Here is a 20,270-nt window from a genome sequence, read left to right on the forward strand (position 1 = left end):
TCCAGCCCCAGCCCCCCCACCCCAACCCCCTCCACACACACACACACACACCCTGACACACACATTACCACCACCACACACACACACACACACCAATGTAAAGTTGATTGCTTTTAAGGCGACAAGGTCTGCTGAGGCCTCCACTGCCTCTTTCCAGCTTTTTAATATGTGTGGAGAACAAGGTAAGGATGCCACTGTGGTGGCTGGAGCCAAGGGAAACAAATTGCTTCAGCTCTTTTCCTTTTCTTTCCTTCCTTTTTCTCTGTTCTTTTCTTTCTTTTTTGTTTTGTTCTTTCACGTTGGTAATTATCCTGATCTGCAACAAGCCTCCCGAGAAGCGAAGGCAAAAAGGCAGCAATCATTTGGACTAAAATGGAGAGGAATGGAAAGGAGGGAATTAAACAGGAAAAATGGAACTCCATTTATGAGGCTCTGCTAATTAAACAAGATCCTGAGGAGCGTAATTGCGGAGGGAGTATAGACACTGTGATATAATGGCGAGCAACTTTCTCTCACAGCCTGCACAGAACAATCTCTTATCTTTTTCCCTCCTCCCATGAAAGCAGACACGCACACAGAAGGAGAGAAAAAGACCCAAGTCGCTAACACACACATACACACACACACACACACCCATCCTATCTTCTCTCTGTCTCAGACATATCGTGAAGCCCATCCCATCTCTTGGGGTGGACGTTTTTGTCAGGCAGGACACTGGATGTCACTACAGGAAAAAAAAAAACACAGGCACAGAATATCAGCGCTGTTTTCTCCCATCCCTTCCTCTAACACCACACTCCACCCCCCCCCCCCCCCGCTCAATAAAAGAGAGCAGCCCCCCCCCCCCCCCCCAACTCCCCCTCCAACGACAGAAATCTCTTTTTCCCTTTCCTACATTTTTCGCTGGGGTTTGTGCTTGGCAACAGTACAGCGCGATGGCCAACTACGAGGCGGGCACGCTGCATGGCGGCTCAATACATTTCTCTGGGTAGCATGGGCACCCTGCCAACGAGCTTGTTTTATTTGCTATAATGGCTTCCTTTTGGCAAACTGAACACTGGGGAGGGGGGGGTGTGATGGTGTGGCAGGCTATTGATGGAGGCTGTGTGTGTGTGTGTGTGGGGGGGGGGGGGGGGGGGGGGTCATATAGACTGGCGTGCCTCAAAGGACCCTTTGCGTAAGCACTCGACCGGTCCCTCAGGGGCCACAACCAGCAAACACTGAAAGGATGCAGGGGTGTCCTCTGACGGAGCCGGGTGTCAGTCAAGCGTCTTCAATGCCTTTAGAGCATGAATGCAATCAGCACCCCCACCCACACTCAACTACCCCCTTGAGCTGGTGCCCCTTCCTCGTTGAAGGGGCACACATTCATTGTCTCTTTGACGAGGTGAGGGCGCCAACCCTTGGGCAGCACTTCAATGGGCACGCCATTGAGCCCCAACAAGTCCGATGGGAAAAAGAAGAAGAAGGACAAGATGATGATGAAGAACAAAAGGAAAAAAATTCAAAACACTGTTTGCTGAGAGAAAACAAAATGAGAACCAAGAATCCCAAACAGCACCCCAATTTCAAAAGAGAGGGCATTGAGTGTGCACACAGCCTGTGTGTGTGTGTGTGTGTGTGTGCGTGCGTGCGTGCGTGCGTGCGTGCGTGCGTGCGTGCGTGCGTGCGTGCGTGCGTGCGTGCGTGCGCGTGTGTGTGTGTGCGTGTGTTCGCTCCCTCTCTCTGTCTGTAATGGGTTCACCCTCCCCTTCATTCCCTCGCTCCTCATTATTCCACTGCTTCAGACTAGGGTTCGGCGCGAATATCTCTCTCTATCTGTTTTTTACCCTCATTGTTTGTGTTGGATAACATAGCGAGAGCAGCGGATGCCAATTTCTCTATGTAGCTGTAAGGGTTTTCTTTTTCTTTTCTTTTTTTCACGTGTGACAAAAGACAGACTAGTCTAGATGGCGGAATAAATGTAGACATTCTATTTCTCTCTCTTTAATATTCTGTCTCTTACTTTGGCACTAGGAAAGCAGTTAAAATTTCAGGCACCATCACAAAAGCCCCTGCATGACTCTAAAGAGTGTAAAATAGGACATGGTTGCTTTAAGCACGGGGCAGATCAACTCTTTTTGCCAGCATCACTCCATCAACCTCCAAGCGCTGCACATTTAATTTAAAAAAGACAAACCAAAAAAACACCTGTGCCTTGATACTTAATTGCAATTCATTTGTGTAGCTTTATCATGGAGTTACATGATACATCCAGCAAAAGAAATGCTGGATTGAAATAACTATTTACTGTAGGAAACATAAATATATATAAAAAAGATTAAATATGAACATTGGTATAAATAGCCATTTGTGCATCTCTGTGTGTGAGTGTGTGTGTTTGTGTGAGTGCATGTGTATTGAAAGATAAAGACACACTGCCAGTTTCCTCAGCATAAAACTCCTCCCTTAAGTCAACACACCCCAGTTTTGTAAACACACACATGCATGGCATCTCCAGAAAATCAAACACAGCACATCGCTCCTCAGATCAGCAAACACACACACATCATGCTGAACGGCTCCGCGTTTCTTTACATTCTCTCCCAGACACCTGGGACAGAGCGGCCCTCTGTGGGATAAAGACACACGGGTCTCTCTCTTTCTCTCCCATTCTGTCGCTATCTCTCTCTTTCTCTCTTTTACCAGGGGAAACAAACAGAAGGCTCTGAGACAGACAGACCGCGTGGTGTCGGTGCTTCCCTCTTATCTGTCTTCACCCGACTCACGTTTTTCACTCATCCCCCATGATGCCTCTGGGATGGCGTGCTGGTGCGTCCTCCTGAGACACATCTGTGCGCAGCACCAGATGGATACGCTCGAATTAGCCTGAAACCACGGCAAGGAGGCTGTGATTGGCCACCAGAAGGTTCTCCCCACCTCACGACACACACCGCCCACCCCCACTCCCCAACCCAGCACATATGGGAAGATGCCTGTAATTTGCTTATGTAGGAGGGCAAAAGCGGCTAAATCTTTTGATATGAGGTTGCTGCTGAGGAGTTCAAACTGACAGTGAAAGGGAAAGAGCAAGACAGAGACAGAGAGAGAGATGGGAGTAGTGAGAGAGAGGTAAAGACAGGAGAGAGAGATAGGGGTTGGGCAAAAAAGAGAGAGAAGGGGAAAGTGAAAGAGAGAGAGAGAGAGAGAGAGAGAGAGAGAGAGAGAGATGGGGGCAGTGAGAGAGAAGGAAAGAGAAATTGAGAGAGAGAGAGAGAGAGAGAAAGAGCTAGGTAGTAGGGCCGAAGAAATGAAGGTGAGCAAAGCAGAGGGAGTCCATTCCTTCTCTGCCAATACAGCTGCTATCTGCTGCTGACTCTTTCATCCAGCGGCTCCACAGACCCACAGCTCAAGCAGTCCAACATGTTCTGGTTTGCATCGTGTCACACAGCATTTGTCTGCACGCGTGAAGCTCATCATGAAGGTGCTTACAGCCTTGTCTGCTTTCTTCTACACACCAGCCTTGGTAGAAGTATTCCTTAGCCTGTATCTCTGTGTGTGTGTCTGTGTGTGTGTGTGTGGGGGGGGGGGGGTTGGGTGGTTGGTGAAAGAAGCCAGCACTGAGCAAGCGAGCATCCCTCTGCTCATCAGAGACAAAAAAAGCGGAGGATTTTTTCAATGACGAATGTAAAACTGGCTGGGCACCAGACACCAGCGTTGCACAGAGTGCGTGGGATTAGCCCGTTTGTGTCTCCAGAGGATTAGGAGAACAGAGGAAGCCAGGCTGTTTCAATTACACAGGCCAGAACTGTGCATTTCCGAATAGGAACTCCAAAGACTTGAGAGAGAAAGCCACCCTTAGACATTTCCAATGAGTGGGGCTAATGCAGTAATTTAAGAAATGTGTGGCACTGTCAGACATCATCAGCAGCCTCTGCGCAAACAAGACACATATGCCCACCTGCAATGCATCATGGGAAAGCACATTCTGTGAAAACCCCTCTGTAGGAGGCCCATCTCCAAGACAACCCCAATGCTAATCCAAACCCAAAGCAGCAAACCCTGGAGCAGCAAGGTTAATGGAAGCATTGCATGCCGATGATGTCACTGATCAGATGTACATGCCCGCCTGCCTCCTCAGTCCACATTTGTCCTGGAACACAGCTCCAAAGATGCATAGATACACTGATGGGTATGAGGAGTGACGATGGAGTTGGGTGTGTGTGTGTGGGGGGGGGGTGACAATAGCCCAGGTGATCCTTGCCAAAATGCACATTTTCTGTTTGCATTTCTGCTGATGTGATGTGGCGGCCGGCTTCAGCAACGTTTTTTCCCTGCAAGGTCAGACAAAGACAAAGACAGCACATCGCCCATATTGCCCGCACACCTGCAACATGCCAGGGTTTGCTGATGAAACATAAATGTCTGTTGACATAGAGCAGTGTCCAGGCACAAAGAAACCACATATGTGAGAGAAGAGAAAACCTTCCATGATATTATTGTGAGGGGACATCTCTTAAATGTGCTGGAAAAAATTGCCCTCACCTTATATTTGCAGTCTGTGTCTGCAAATATCTGCAATGACAACATAGGCCCCCAGAAATAGCCATGGGAAGCTGGAAAGCTTTGCTACATCTACTCATTACCAGCCCCTGTATCACCTTAATATGGGTCATCCATTCTCAGGATGACCCCTCCCTAAAAGCCACTGTGGCGCAGAGTGCCCCCCCTCTAACCCCCACCCACAGTGAAGCAGATGTTGTGCCAGGCCCAGCTCTCCATGCCCACTGTCAAAGACAGAGCTGTGAAGCAGAGGTGACAGATCTCTGGCGCCGTGCCACTCACAGCTAGCCACCCGCTAATTGCCCACCGTTGGCCATGGAGTAATGGAGGATGGAGTCATCGAGGAGGCTGTTGATGCTAGGGAGGGAAGGGAGGAGAGGGGGCAGGGGGGTGAACTTGGCCAGCAAACGGTGACCTTTCTGTGGTTAAAACCTTTATCCAACTGCTAATGGGGAGAAGGGGTTACTATGGGGACTTCAGTACCTGATTATTAATTAGTTTGTTTTAGCACCTGTTTGTGTTGGGTGGCAGTGAGTGCTGTTTCTCAAGTCCTTTACACAATAATGGCACCTTAGGCATGTCTCCCATTTACACTCAATCTCATTTTCTCTTCCTCAGAGCCACACACACACACACACACACACACACACACACACACATACCGAGAGATCTTTCAGCTTTGTGCAACATGAGTCATTCATTTGCCAACTGGAAACCATCAGCTAACTGGGTGGAATCAGAGGATTAGCATAATTAAAGCATTCACTCCGGGTGGAAAAAAAACAGTCATTTGCTAGAATAAATTGCAGTGGAATTCCATATTTCTTCCCTGATTACTATAGCTCCACTGCGGAGCAATTTCCTCCATAGTTACAGTTTCACCAGTCTCATCGTTTTCTTCCTTTCTTTCGTTCTCTTTCTTTCTCTCTCTCTCTCTCTTTCTTTTTCTCTCTGGATAATGGACCTGCTCTGGGGGGCCTATTGTTCATTTCTGGTAGTGCCATGTGTTCGGAAAGAGAGAGAGAGAGGATGTTCGTATCCCGTTTCTCCAGTTCCTGTTTCGGGGCGGCCAGTGCTTCCTTTGGTCGCGTTTCAGAAAACATTACGGATTCACTGCATTCTAAGCCCAACACTGTTGTTTTTTTTTTTTTATCAGCCATTTCTTTTCCTTGACAGGATACTATTACAAAAGCACCTTTCATCCCTTCCAGGAGCCAAGGACAGAAACAAAAGTCTGACGAGCAGAGAGGAGGACAGTCAAGTCTGTCAGTCTGTTAATTATGAGCATTTCTCCTCAACAATTTTTTCCCTTATTATTATTACATGTCCAGAAATAATTGCGCTGATGTCAGTCATAAGAGTTGGAAGGGATGACACTGTAATGGTAAAGATCTTTTTTTTTGGAATTAAGTGGAATTAATTGTCAATCAATTAATTTTCATAAGTGTAGGTTTTGAATTACCTGTCGGCATGTCTCTCTACAGTCCAATCAATACAGTTTCCCACCAGTTAAGACTAACCACATCAAATAAATCTTAACCTTACCACTTGCTGTTAGGATATTTCAGAATAATTACTACATAGCTGTATTAGCTAGCTAGAATAACTAGCACACGATTAAAACGATTCTACTGGCAAGACATTGTTTAAAGTTGATTGCTTAAATGCACACAATGTATGATTTTTAAGGGGACGCCTTAATAAGAAATCAATTTTGTTGGCTAAAACAGCTGTGGATTACTACTTTGTCAGGCCGTGTGCTATGCAGCTAGTGAATACAGGACTGAATGGTGCAAGTGAGAGATGGTTAGCATTGTACTCTAGTGTATCCCATTTGCTGTGAAAGTTATTGTTTTGAATGAGTTAAGCTGATTATAGAGTATTTTGTGGACATCAGCCACTAATAATAGATAGGAAATAGGCGTAATATTTACTTTTACACCATTTTTTTTTTGGTTTTCAGTGTGTAGCCCACTGTAGGCTACCACTTCTGAATGGTCATGCTAATATTATACCCAGTGTTGTTATTGATGCTAAACATAGATTGTAGAGTAATGAGTCATAATGACTCACATTTTTGGTGGACTTTAGGTTGCATTGTTTATTTTGTGTCCTTTCATTGTCTATGCACAATCAACAGTCTGTGAGAAAGAAGTCTTCGTGACATTTCCCTCGAATCATGATTAAGTCTGCTAAGCCTGGCTAGTGTATTCATGACAGAAAACACATAAAGCAAGCATGGGAATGTCCAGACACCTGAATCCGACATTCACACACTCTCAAAGCTCAAGAATGCCAGACCAGAATCCCTGCAATAACATGTTCTGGAGACGTCTGCAAACAAACCTTTAGAAAGGCTTTCACTAGCAACTGCTTCTTTGTGTAGTGTTGTGTCTTGGCATCGGAAGGAGGGATTATTCTGCCTTTTACTGCTGGAAACAGCTAAACAAATGTAGTGAAATTAACATGGATGGCTTGCGTGAGAATAGGCCATCTTTACTAATTTTGTAGAACCTCTCCCCCTCCCTGTCTTTCACTCACCCTCTGTTAAAATATGTGTTTGTTCTTCAAGCCCATTGCATTTTTTTTTATTAAGCCTCTAATGAGCATTCCATCTAGTTGGCTTTTTAAATCCTACCCTGACTGCTGTGACGGCGGCCAGATTTGTTTTTGTTTAGCTGTGTTTGTTTTCTTCACCAGTTATACCTGCATTGAGTACGTACCTAGAATCGAACAGAGAATTCGAATGGAAATGTCACAGACAGTTACAAGAGTCTTTTAGTAGAGCTCCTGTAGTTCTTGTCTATGTGTAGGAGGCCATTATGAAACTTCCATTACAAACTTTACAACCTACGCATTTGAATATCACTCCACTCGTGCTGTACAGAGCCTGCAGAACATCATGACCTCTCAGCCACTTCAAGGTCAACAGGCTCTTATGTTTCAAATGGCACCAAAAAACATTCAGGCACTTTGCTGAGAGCTCACCAGAGCATAGGCCTGAGAGAATGTTCCAGAGAGATTGAGAGGCACAGTGGGAACACACAGAACAGGACTGAACATCCTCAGGACCGCAAAGGTCAGGGAACATGACAACTTTCTGGGTAAAAAATGCTGAGTTTGGAGACTCGATCAGGAGATCTGTGCACTGCTCGAAAAGCGATACCCACACCTGCAACACAGTGACTACACACAGCTCAGGATACAGGAGATAGACCAGCGGATGCTCGAAACTCTTTCACCCTATTTGTTTACTATTTCAAGTGAGTGTCAATCTATTAATTATTCAGGCTTTGAAGAAAGCACTTTGTGAAGTTCCAAGGGCGAAATACAGCCAAAGAGAGGTTAAAACAAGAGGAGGTGGAACTTGTGACTTGGTCACATTTATGGCTTTATGCTGAGCTCTTGAAATGTCATTGTGCGACCCTAGCTCCTAGCACAGGTTCCATATGGTAAATGAACTAAAATGACTGATCACCATGCCATCGCTACAGTACTCTTTCCCAAGGAACACACAAGGGCTCAATTCTAGAGCGTGAGTGAGTAAGCAGAGCTTTGACACCGTCTACTTTAAATGCAATTTCACATCATGCTGGCTTTGCTTGACTTTTGTGCCATTGATGGACTCCATCTTTTTTATTAAGTTTGACTCTGGATTGCAACGTGAGAATAACACATCAGTCAAACACCGTAACCACAGGGGTTTGGGTTTCTGTCGGAGATTAAAACAACCGGCAGCGCAATTCCAGATGGCAGGAAACGCTGAAATGTTAGTGGCACACCCTCAGCTGGCACTCCTCTTCTCTCGTCTCTCTCTTTCTCTGTCACTGTCTCAGTGACAATGTCAGCCGCGCTCTCTAGATTTAAAGCCGGCTAATCAACTACGGCCGCATTACAGTCGCTGGCGTGGACAAATTGGGTTTATTTCAAATGCACCAACTTCAATCTACTGTACTTGCGTCAGCTCGCCGGGTTGCCTCGCCTGGGATGGAACTGGGTTGACGAAGCCTTAGGGACTTTAAGACTCTGAAGTGGAGTTGCCGCTAACAAGGTCCCTTCAGTTTGATAAAATAAGTATCCCCAGCCCCCCTACCCTTGGGTTTTTACAACACATTTATCATTACCGGGCATGCAGCTAACGTTCTGGCCAAGCTTAGCACAAAGTTAAACACTGCCCAGTGCGAGGTGGGAAAACAATGGGCAAGACACTGTGTTTACATTATCTTTAATAATAACCAGGTGTATTACTCAAGGCAGGCCAAGCTTAGAGGTGGGTGGCCCCCAATCGAGTGCCTCTGCACCACACCAAGGGTGGCTGGCTCCTTACCTGACTCCACAACATGGAGTCAAGCCCCCACCCCACCCCCAGCCCCGCTTTGTGAAGACAATTCAGAGGTATGTCTGGGAATAAAACAGGGAAAAGGCAGGTCGCAAGAGAGGATGGGTGGGTATGAGGAGAAAACAGACTCTGCCTCTACGCGTGCATGAGTCAAGATGGGAAGGTTTCTAACAATGTGTGAAGCTCAGATCAAAAGAGAGTGATTTTAATAATATTCCATCCCTTCAAGCATAAGGCAGGAGACGTGGATAATGATCTGAGTGCTCACCCGCTCCATTAGAGGGAGAGTGTGTATGCATTATATTGAGGTTAGTGTATCTGTAAGTGTGTGTGTGTGTGTGTGTGTGTGTGTGTGTGTGTGTGTGTGTGTGTGTGTGTGTGTGTGTGTGTGTGTGTGTGTGCAGACACATCTCGCAGGAGACCTGTGCTGGTTGTTTGAACATGGATGTGCAAGTCCCAGGGCGCTTCCCACGCCTGGAGCTGATCCTGCCACAACCAACGCCCCTCCCCCTTTATCTTTCTCCTTCCTTCCTTCCTTCTCTCTCTTTCTCTCTCTCTCTGTGTGACAGGCCAACCAGCATGGCCGGAGCACAACGCTTGTTTCCTTCCTCTTTCCCATTCTTCCTTCTCTTCCTTGCCTCTCTTTCTCTCTCTCTCTCTCTCTCTCTCTCTCTATCTCTCCATGCGACAGGCCAGCCAGTGGGGATGGAGCGCAGCGGTTCAGTACCCCCTCGTCCGGTCGACCCCCCGTCTGCCCACTTTCATATTTAAATTAGTCTGGCACATGTCTGACTGAAGCTTGACAGGCGTACAAACACAAACGCTTCACCAATACGCCTTGTTAAACGGAGCAGCGTGTGTGTGTGTGTGTGTGTGTGTGTGTGTGTGTGTGTGTGTGTGTGTGTGTGTGTGTGTGTGTGTGTGTGTGTGTGTGTGTGGTGGTGGCGGTGGTGCTGGGGGGGGTTATAGCAGCCCTGCATTGCCGTATGTCATTGCAAATGGGCTCAAAATGTTTATGCCACTATAGCATTTGGCGCACAGCACACACCCTGTTTCTTTGTCTTCATTTATTTCTGCAAAAGAAAAGAAATACCTTGACAGAATGTCAGTCTGAGGTCCTGTGATGTACGCTTACAGGAGAGGCATCAAAGAACACGAGGCCCCTGTCTGCAGTGAAACTGGAGCAGTCAAGGAACCATAGCAAATTTGTGGACAGTTGTGAAATTGTGTATGTCAACAGACACGGGAACCTTCCACTGATATATGGATCTCCTAACCAAACTGGAAATGCAGAAGGATCTTTATCATCAAGAGGAAGATAACAGGCGTAAAAGGCCATTTCCGAGCCGAGCAGCTTTGTTTCCGAGCCCAGCGCCTCGCTTGCAGGTAGACTGTCTTTTAAATCTGTCAACATTTAGAGTCCCTGGCAATAAAAGAAATATGCCAGCGACTGCTTTCTGGCAGTGTCAACCACAGTCTCTTTTCATCCCCAATCCCTGGCTGTCTCTGTAACCTGGCAGAGCTTCCTTCCATTTCAGATTCCTTCACTTCTCTCGAGAGACAGTCAGAGGTCAAGCAAGCCCCCCACACAGAAACCTGTCATGATCAATAACCATATGACAGATTGGGGACTGACTGACTTTTAGTTTTACAACTTTTCGTTATGAGTTAGCAAGACAGTATTCATTTGGCTGCCACCTAGCACCACATTCTCCCAGGTGGAACCTGCCGTAGTGTCTCGCTCTCTGATCGGGCAGCCCAGAGTCTCATGTTGAGAAGTGGCTGGAGGAGAAGGCAAGGGCGGGCTACACAGCTAATTAATGTTATATAACAGGTTTGCTCCCCTCATCTACCCTAGACGGCCAGACCTGCCCTTCCTGCCCTGCCATTCTACCACCCTCCCACCCCCACAACACACACACACACACACACACACACACACAGAGCCTGGCAGCAGTGCTGTAATTAGGCTGACGGCGGCAATTTCCCATCATGCTGGCTGTTTAAGGATCGATACTTAATTACCTCAAAATGCGAAATGGAAAAAGAAACAAAGGGACAAAGAAAGAAAAGAGTGAGACAGGGCTTCCGGCGTCTCGTGAAGTGCTTAGCTGCCACACCTACCCGCTTTTCCACCACCAACAACAGCAACACTCACACTGATACCAACACACTCACACTAATACCACACCAGCAGCAGCAGCAGTAGTTGCCAACATATTTACTTTGTTTGCTCCACACACACACACACACACACACACACACACACACACACACACACACACACACACACACACACACACACACACACACACACACACACACACACACACACACACACACACACACACACACACACACACACACACACACACACACACACACACACACACAACCTTATTCATTTCTTGTTCCAGCTTCTCTTCACTTAAATAAGAGATTACACTGGTGGCAATTTCCTGGTGAAATATGGGGATTGGTCCTGACCCCGAGTCAGTAAAGAGGCCCATAACTCATTAATGGGATTGTAGGAGAGGAGGCCCAGACCTTCATGTTCCTAGCTACATTTTATTCCCTTCCTTCTCACTTCAAAAGGTGTTGCCAAGCACCCTGCCAAGACAGGCCTGAGAGTGTTTTAAAGTAAGAGATAAACTGGCATTTAATGAAAGATTAATGTTTTTGTACCCCCCCCCCCCCCTCTCTCTCTCTCTCTCTCCCTCCTGGGAGAGAACTGGGTCTGTGCAGTTTGGAATGTGCAGTAAGACAACACCTTTTATATGTAAGGGGCTGCAGCAGAAAGAAAAAAAGAAAAACGTGGAAACAAGTAGTTTTATTCATACCATACAGGCCTAATGAAAAGCAGAGAGTAAAAGAGGAATTCTGTCTATAGCACTCCAACCTGCAGTCAAGCGGCGGGTCAGTCGGCCACATTTGCATCCGGATATCTAATCTGACTCACAAATGCCCAAGAAGTGAAGGAAAGACGAGCGAGACATAAATCCATCCACATACTCTGCACCAATGCAATGTCAGACCTGAAACTATTTGCAGGTTTTCTGAGAGAGAGATAGATAGATAGATAGATAGATAGATAGATAGATAGATAGATAGATAGATAGATAGATAGATAGATAGATAGATAGATAGATAGATAGATAGATAGATAGATAGATAGATAGAGAGAGAGAGAGAGAGAGAGAGAGAGAGAAAAAAAGAGAGAGAGACTCGGAGCACAATCCAGCTGTGGCTTTGCCCTGTGCTTCCCCTGAAACCCAACCTAAACCCCCACAGTGTTCCACCCCGGGCCCCTCCAGTTCAAGCCTGTGGGATTAAAGGTGAAATTAGAGCCTCCGACCAGATTTCATTAAAAGAATAATAATTGACGTTCTTTGTTCCTTTGGTTTCTCCAGTCTATTTTTCTTCACTCAAAAAAATGCTCCCCTCTGTCCCACAGTGTAAACAGGGGGGGGGGGTCACACAACTTTACAACCACATCTATTTAAACAAGTGTATGTGGTTGTGGGCACTGGCAATTTATTCCCACCACTGGCTAACGAAAGGAAAAGGATTATGCTGTGCCTCCATTCAGTAGTTTTGATTAAAACCGCCCGCACCTCAAAAACTACCAGAGCCGAGCGAACTGACTAAACGTCAGCAACAAGGGTTTGTCGGGCTGGTGAAGGGGCCTGCTGATATCGGCTGCTATTATAGTGTTGGACTGTAAGGCAAGAGTCCCACAGAGTGAGGTTGTTAACTCGATAATCAATGCATTCTGCAACATCCCCTTCTGCTGTAAATATTGAAGAGGCTCATGTTTCTGCTGACCTGGCCTTTGTCACCTAATCGCTAAAGTAGAGGGCCCACTTGCAGAGACAGCCCAGAAAGAAGACCTTGAGAGGTACATGTCTCTTCCTCCACACACTGTACAACTATACTAATGCATATTTCTTTCTCTTTCTGGTTTGCTTTAAGGTCCCCCCTAGTGTTTATAATATCAACCTTTCAAGGCTGTGGCAGAACAATACGGTAACAAAAGTCACTTTATCTTCTAGCTTTTTGCAAAAATGATAAAAATCGGAATAGTATGTATAGGTCAGGCACTTCAGCTCCACTTCAGGCACTCACATTGGCTATTCACTTTGCCAGATATCCAATGTAAAGGTCAAAATCAAGCTGCAAACAGCGGTCTGTATGAGCTGGGAATTTTAAAAACATTTCACCATGGGGGTGGGGGAGCAACCTCGACGCACACAGATGTAAGGCTTCTCAGGCGAGGTTTCCATTTTGCTTTATCAAATGCAATACTCTACAGACGCCACGACAACCTGAAAACAGGAATGCATTGGGGGGAAAAAACAAAAACACAAAAAAAAAAGAAAACAAATGACGCCAACATGGGAGCAGGTCCCTCTTCCCCCTGTCAGTCAAACTGGCTGTCTACACACACACACACACACACACACACACCAGCCAGCTAGCTTCCTCCATTTTCCTCTCCCCCTGTTTGCCGATCCACCATCTGGCTCTTCGAGGCTCAGATGTCTCTGGGGTAAGGCGAGATCTGCAGAGGTGGGATGGACCTGGTGGTGTCTCTTACTGAGCCCAAATCCCCAGGATGCTTAGCTCCGATTTGTCAGAGCCCAGGAGGAAAGGGGGAAAGGCCAGGGAGGGGGGGGGGGATGTTCTCTGGGAACTAGACATGCACACATACACACAGAAAGCATTCACAGTTACATACACAACAAATACCCACACGTAACACACCCATGCCCACACACACAAGACTGATGTTGGTCTTCAGTAAGGAAAAGGTCACCAGGGCTGAGATTGCCTGTGGCAAACTCTAAATATGTGCAGCAGAAACTGAAAGGAAAGCTGGCACCACATGTTGCCTCATCTCACGTCTATCTGGGGATAGCTCTAAACAGGATTTTTCACTGTTCACCACCCATACGTCTCTCACTGATACATGACCCTTTACTTGGAACATAAATCTTCGCCGCTGGTGCAGCATGCTCGCATGGTTCTAATTGGCTGTCAAAGTCACCTGACCTCAACCCTCCGTGTCAAAGGATGCTTCACTGCTTGAAGGACGGCTTCAAAAAGAGTGGTGAGTTCTGTTTTTTGATACTGTGCTTTACAAGACGCATGGCACTGTTCCATTGGATTATTATGCTTTCTGTAGCCAAGTTAGTAAGTGGTGCAGGTAGTTGCATTTAAAATTGCAGTCCTGGCTCTGTAAATGGGAAACAAACATAGTGGCTTGGGCCGCGCCATAAACAATACTAGCAAATACTAGCAATTCAGGATCACAAAAGGGAGGATTTTAATTTGATTGGCTGTTGAGCTCAAATATAAACAACCTTTCGCGAAACGGAATCGCAGACTGCATCTTCAAGCGAGTGTTGTATAACAGACTGCACTCGACATATTCTAATGAAGCCATTACAGGTTAATATCATGTCTTCCTACTAGTCCAAATAGTTCTTCTACCTGGGTGTCACCGTGCCCTGACAAGAGTGCGCTATGTAATAAAGCAAGCGCAGATAATTGCGTTTTATTCCAGGAGTCATCAAGTCATCACCAGCCCCTGGAGCTTGGGTCCATAAGTGTGTACATTTAACATGCCTTCCTGGGTTTTTTCTCAACACGGCAGAGGCAGTGTGGAATGTGAAAGGGCATCTGCTTTCTTTCTTTTTTTTCTCCCCACACCGTCCATTTGGCAAGCGCAAGTGTGGGAGCGAGCGAGCCGTGCAGAGCGATCTCATTCGTCCTTCCATTAGTGACTCTTCTTGACTTCCTCCGAATCCGTGAGTCATTCACGAGAAATCAGTCGGCCAGACGGGAGGGAGAACGGACCAGTGGGTTTTGCCCCTCACACAGAAACACACACACACACACATACTTATTACAGAGCGACTTATCCATTAGTATACCTTTCAGCAGTGGGTAATAAACTCAGCTTGCACTTGTCTACCAACTCTAAAAGGCTCAAGTAAAGAGCCTCATAAAGACACGACTTAATGGACTCATGCAGACAGTGCCTTCATCAGACAAGACACTCCCATTAAATGAGCAATAGAAAACAATGTCTAGTAAAAATGTAAGTAAAGGCTGACCAACAGTAAACGCTGACCATCTCATCTCGTAATGTCAGTGATGAATGGGTTTAAAGTGGGGTCACCACCAAGCTCATCTTGCCAAGAAATATCACTGACTGGCAGATGAAACAAACAAAATGGCTTAGCGCCAAATCAGTTAGCGAGCCATGAATTCTCACTGTTCTTCAGGGTTGCCGGTGGTTTGAAGAAGGTTAACCCACTGTGGGTGCTCTTCCCTGCACCTGGAAGTCCTGGCGTCTCTTCAAAGCATAGCCTGTGTATGATACTCCTCAAAGTGGCGATTTATCACAATAAATGGTTGTGGACAGCTGCAGATTAATGGCTATAACCCTGGATATATGAGTAGAGGGTGAGTCTGAGCTCTCAGTATTTCTCTCGCGCTTCCAGGCCAAGTCAGATCAAAGCCTCCTTAAAGAGTGTCATGCCTAAAACTACCTCATAGACAATCAGCTAATGGGGATGGTTCATATCCAGAAGCCCACCTTGACAGGGAGTGCTAAACACAACAGCCAGGGGGCCCGCTTGTGCTCTCCGCCGGTGATAAAGATGCTGATGGTGATGATGATGATGATTATGATGAAGATGCCCTCGTAAAAGGTCACAGTGGAGAGCCCCGTGAGCAAAGTGGGGCCAGCGTCAGCGGAGGCCCTCTGATCAGATAAACAACGACGATTACAGAGGAACATCAGAACAGCCTCTGGCGTTAGACACGAGACTGATTAGAGGAGGATGCATCCACAGACAGAGCGCAGAAAGACAGAGATGGAAAGAGAGAGAGAGAGAGAGAGACAGGCAAACAGAGAGAAGGAGAGACAGAAAAATAGAGAGAGAAAGAAAGACAGAGAAATGGAGACGGCGAAATAGATAGAGTAGACGCTGATGTTTAAAACCCCTTTAATGAACCATGATGTGGATCAAGGACACCTACAATGCTACTATGTAGCCATACACCCACACGATAGAAAGAGAGAGAGAGAAAGAGAGAGAGAGAAAGATAGGTAGAGAGAGAAAGAGAGAGCAGGCTAGAGCTAAATAAATCACAAGCCCTGACGCCTGGCATGGGAAGAGAGAAAAGGAATTTGCATGCCATTAACAAAAATGAGAGAGAGAGCACAAAAAAAAGGAAAAGAGCTGCATTTCTCCTGCATCTGCAGATCATTATTCACAGCAATGGCAATTCGCCCTCCACTTATAGAGACATTGCTTATTTCTGTTTGCCCTTAAAGCAATTAAGCATGGATGGGCCTGCTCACTTTGTGTGCATGCGTGAGTGTGTTTGTGTGTGTGTGTGTGTGTGTGTGTGTGTATGTGTGCGTGAGTGAGTGAGGGAGGGAGATGAATTAGGGGGTAGGGGGATGCATCGCCCCAGACACACTCCAAACGTGACGCTCTCCTCTCCCACTACAAACCCCCTGCCCATAAAACAGCCCGCAGCTGATTGTTTTGGCTTTGGAGATAAATCCTTTTGAGTGGGAACAAGGATATAGAGCAAAGAGTGGGAGAGAGAGATGGTGAATGAATGAGAGATACAGGGGGAAAGAGGGAGAGGGAGAGAAAGAAAGAGAGAGATCAGAGGGAGGAGAGGAGGCGCACACAAGTGGAAAGAGAGAGAGAGGGAAACAGAAAGCGAACATGTGAGAACACTGAGTAGCTCTGAACCATGGAGTCACCCTTTTAAAAAACGCAGAGCTACTGTCACCCAGATTATTAAGCAACCTTTCTAACAATAGGTAGCGCTGCAATTATTTATCCTCAACAACCTCTGAGTACCTGGCCTATCCCTGAACCGGCATAATAATCATGCAAGCTGCTGGCATTACACTTAAACACTTCACAGCTTACATAAAAAAGGAATCAGCACTGAAAGTGCCCTCATTTCATTTCAGCCTTGGAGACTAAAAGCTGGTAGTTGCCTACAAATGACCTAATGACAAAAGAGAACAGTCATACAGAAGACAGAAGATTCCTCTCACTTTTTACCGTAAAAGCAATAAAAAACCTTGTCTAAAAAAGTTATTTTCTCCCAACCATATCTTTTTGCGTCATACCATTTGCCATTCGTCCAATAGTGTCCAGATGGTCAGACTGGCTTGTCAGAGTTGCCCCATTGTGCCGGAGAGATCTTTGACACATTGTTTGTGATTATTGGGGCGATTTGGTGATTAGGGCCACATAATCTGATTATGCGGAGCACAGGGAGACACGGATAGTGGGTCCCTCTTCCACAGTCACAGCCACAAGCAACAGGGACAGTGACAGACTGAAAAGTAACAAACATCTTAACCTGCCAAAGGGCAATTCTCTTTCAATTAGCCACCAAATTGGGGATCGCTTTAGCCCCTTGTCATCTTTCAACTGTGTCACACCCATCTGTTCACCAGTTGGAGTGATTTCATTTTTTTTTTTTGTAAATGCAATTCCACCCAATCTAACCATTTCCACAGAACAATCCAATTTATTTCAAAGCTCTAATGGCCAACAAAATGTCTCACTAACCTTGCTGAAGCTGCTCAGACTGGCATGCTAAGCAAAAGCTTGGGTAAACTGATGTACAACCCCAGGTACACAGGGCGTCTCAAACGAGGTATAGCAAAACAGTAGTGGTGATTAGGGCAAATAGACTGGCTTGCACTGAATCTGTGGCTGTAAACTGTTTAATTATCAATGTTGGAATACTAAATGCTCTCGGTGCGTGCGGGTATGTGTGCGTTCGTGTCTGTGTGTATGACTGCGTGTGTCTCTTTGTGCGTGCGTGTGTGTTATGTATATGGGAGAGCTAAAGAGATCATTTAAAATAGAAAACGCGACTTTGCATGTTAAGTACTGAACTGGGAGTCAGGCAAATCTCTGCACGGTTATAAACACACAGTTTCTGCTTTGGCAATACATTAACATCCAGGCAAGAACCATCTGTCAACCGGGGTGTTTTTCCATTGAAAATGTTAGGTGCGATTTGCCAGGCTAGAAATAACATCATTCGGGCGTACCAAAGGGTGTCGAACCTGCTTCTTTTGGACTAGTAATGATTATGATTTTTTTTCCCAGAAAAATTACCCGACTCAGTTTTAATGTTGTGTTTTATCCATGTGTACGGGTGGTACACACCCAAGTAGCGTAGCCATCCTCTCTGTTGAGAAGGCTTGCTCACAGAATTCTGCAACATAACTATAACTCGATTCCAAGTATGTGAGCATTTTGTCCAGTTTGGCTTGGAATGTTTAAACCTCACTGACAGCGTACCAGTTTAGATAACGTAAACTGGTTAATACAAAGAAAACCAATGGGTTTCACTAGACAACAAAACTTTACATTATAATTCAAAATTGAAAATACATTTCTAGCCGTGCGTTACAGGGCAACATTTTGAGCCCGTTCCTCGACATCACCGCGCTGCACCGTATATTGACATAAAGAGCATCCTTAGAGAAATGCGAATACTTTGGCAGGTAAATTGTAAGTTTCTCATTATCCACGTGTGCGAATCCCCCCCCCCCAAAAAAACACAACAACACAAGAGAGAGGACCGCATCATGAAAACGTAAATGAAAACCAGCGGCAAAAACACCTTCCACTCAGAGAAAATTAAAACACCTTTACACATCACACAGATAAATCCAAGCATTTACCTTCCACTGCAGCCACCGTAGTGATTACACACAAAATCGTCAACAAATCCACTGTCATGGCAAAAGTATATTCTCCGCTCTCTCTCCTCGTATGGAAAACCAATACGGCGTGCACGCAAAATCCTCCAGTTGTCACAGAGCAGTATTCCGGTTCAGAGCGTTGTGCCACATTTCAAGCCGTAGTAAATAGTGTGTGAGAACCAGTCTGGGAACAGAAGCTGAGCTCGAGGTGGACGTGGGAGGGGGGATTCAGAGGACCCCCATATCTCTCCTTCGCCAATCACGAAATGAACACTGAAAATCGCTAACCAATCGTAGATGTGCTACTCCTCCCACAAGCATAGTTAGTCAAAACACAAAAACTTTTCACTCGAAGTGTGTAGCTCGCTTTGGGAAGGGCAAGAGCGCCGACACGTGGACAAGCCTTGGTATTACATTAGCCATAATCCATAACCTCATCTTCCACACCTTTTACGAAATCATGCTGGAACTGATGAGTACAATTACATTAGTGACCAAAGGCTGAAAAAGTTTAATACTAATACAGTGGAATCAAATTGTAGGTTCTCGAAAGGTTTGTTGTGTGTGATTTATGTTTAATTATGTGCAACATTTGACAACACTTGCTATATCAGTAGGACTATAACTCAAAAGGAGTAGTTGCACTATGTTCAGTGATTACTGACTGGTCACTATTGACAACTATTCAGAAAGCGTACTTACAATAAAGAAAAACAACTAACACTGACAGGGAATGTGCTAATTGTGTTAATGGACCTCTCTTTAGTGAAAAATCCAGACCAGGCTTTGCAGAGCTGCTCAGGTTAATTGGTTTTACTTAAGTGGCAGATTTCGTAACTTGATTATCAGGTGAACTGGATTGCATGCATTATGCATGCATTACGTAGTAGCAGATAAACACGGCTCTTGAGGACCCAATTAGCGGTGTCACTTAACTGGACATTAAAATGCACCCCAACAAACACAGAGAGATGCTGTCCTCCATCTCTGGTCATTATGCACACTCCCTACTTAAACTCTTGATCACATGACTGCGAGCAAGCAGAAGCTGTGGGTCAACCTTATTATCTGTGTCGCATTACAAGCAAGCCATTAGCGTCCCTACCCTGCCCTATTCACCCAGCTAACACAAAGGACATTCATTAATGATATTTAACAGGCTGCACACATACTGTAACTCCACTCAATTACCCTTCTTTCCCTCTCCTCCATCAGTCTCTCTCTCCCTCTGGGAGTACCCACTGGAACTGATGGATGGCACACAGTTCATACAGGGGGAACAGGCGATGCTGTCCTGCAGACCAGGGCCTGATTTGTGCTTATCAACAAAAAAGTGCCACAGCCACCATACCTGTCTGCCTTCTTCCAGTGCATCCTCGGATGTTGCGCGTCCGGCATCCAAAAATCTGCCCAACGACACCTGATAATGCTCGTCTCCCCGACCTTACCACACCCCCTCATCCCTCTTCTTCTTTTTTCTTCTACTTCACCTCTCCTCTTCGCTCCCTATCTCACCTCATATCCTGTGCTCCAGATTGGAAAGAAAATCCAATTCTGACTCCATATCCTGGCTGTCCACCACAAAAACCACTGTGACATGGATCAGGACTTGTTGTTCAG

General features: G+C 45.9%; 1 protein-coding gene across 2 annotated transcripts in view; it reads right to left on the reverse strand.

Annotated features, from left to right (window-relative positions):
* LOC105906972 (ephrin type-B receptor 1-B) overlaps positions 1-18,925 on the reverse strand; it is a 173,296-nt gene extending 154,371 nt beyond the window's left edge. For both annotated transcript variants that reach the window (XM_012835203.3, XM_031559372.2), the window contains exon 1: positions 18,630-18,925. In XM_012835203.3, the coding sequence (XP_012690657.2) occupies positions 18,630-18,687 (58 nt within the window). In that variant the 5' untranslated portion in view covers positions 18,688-18,925. The remainder of the gene's footprint in view (positions 1-18,629) is intronic.
* Positions 18,926-20,270: the final 1,345 nt, after the last annotated feature.

Source organism: Clupea harengus, chromosome 22 (genome assembly GCF_900700415.2).
Source record: "Clupea harengus chromosome 22, Ch_v2.0.2, whole genome shotgun sequence".
Lineage (NCBI taxonomy): Eukaryota > Metazoa > Chordata > Actinopteri > Clupeiformes > Clupeidae > Clupea > Clupea harengus.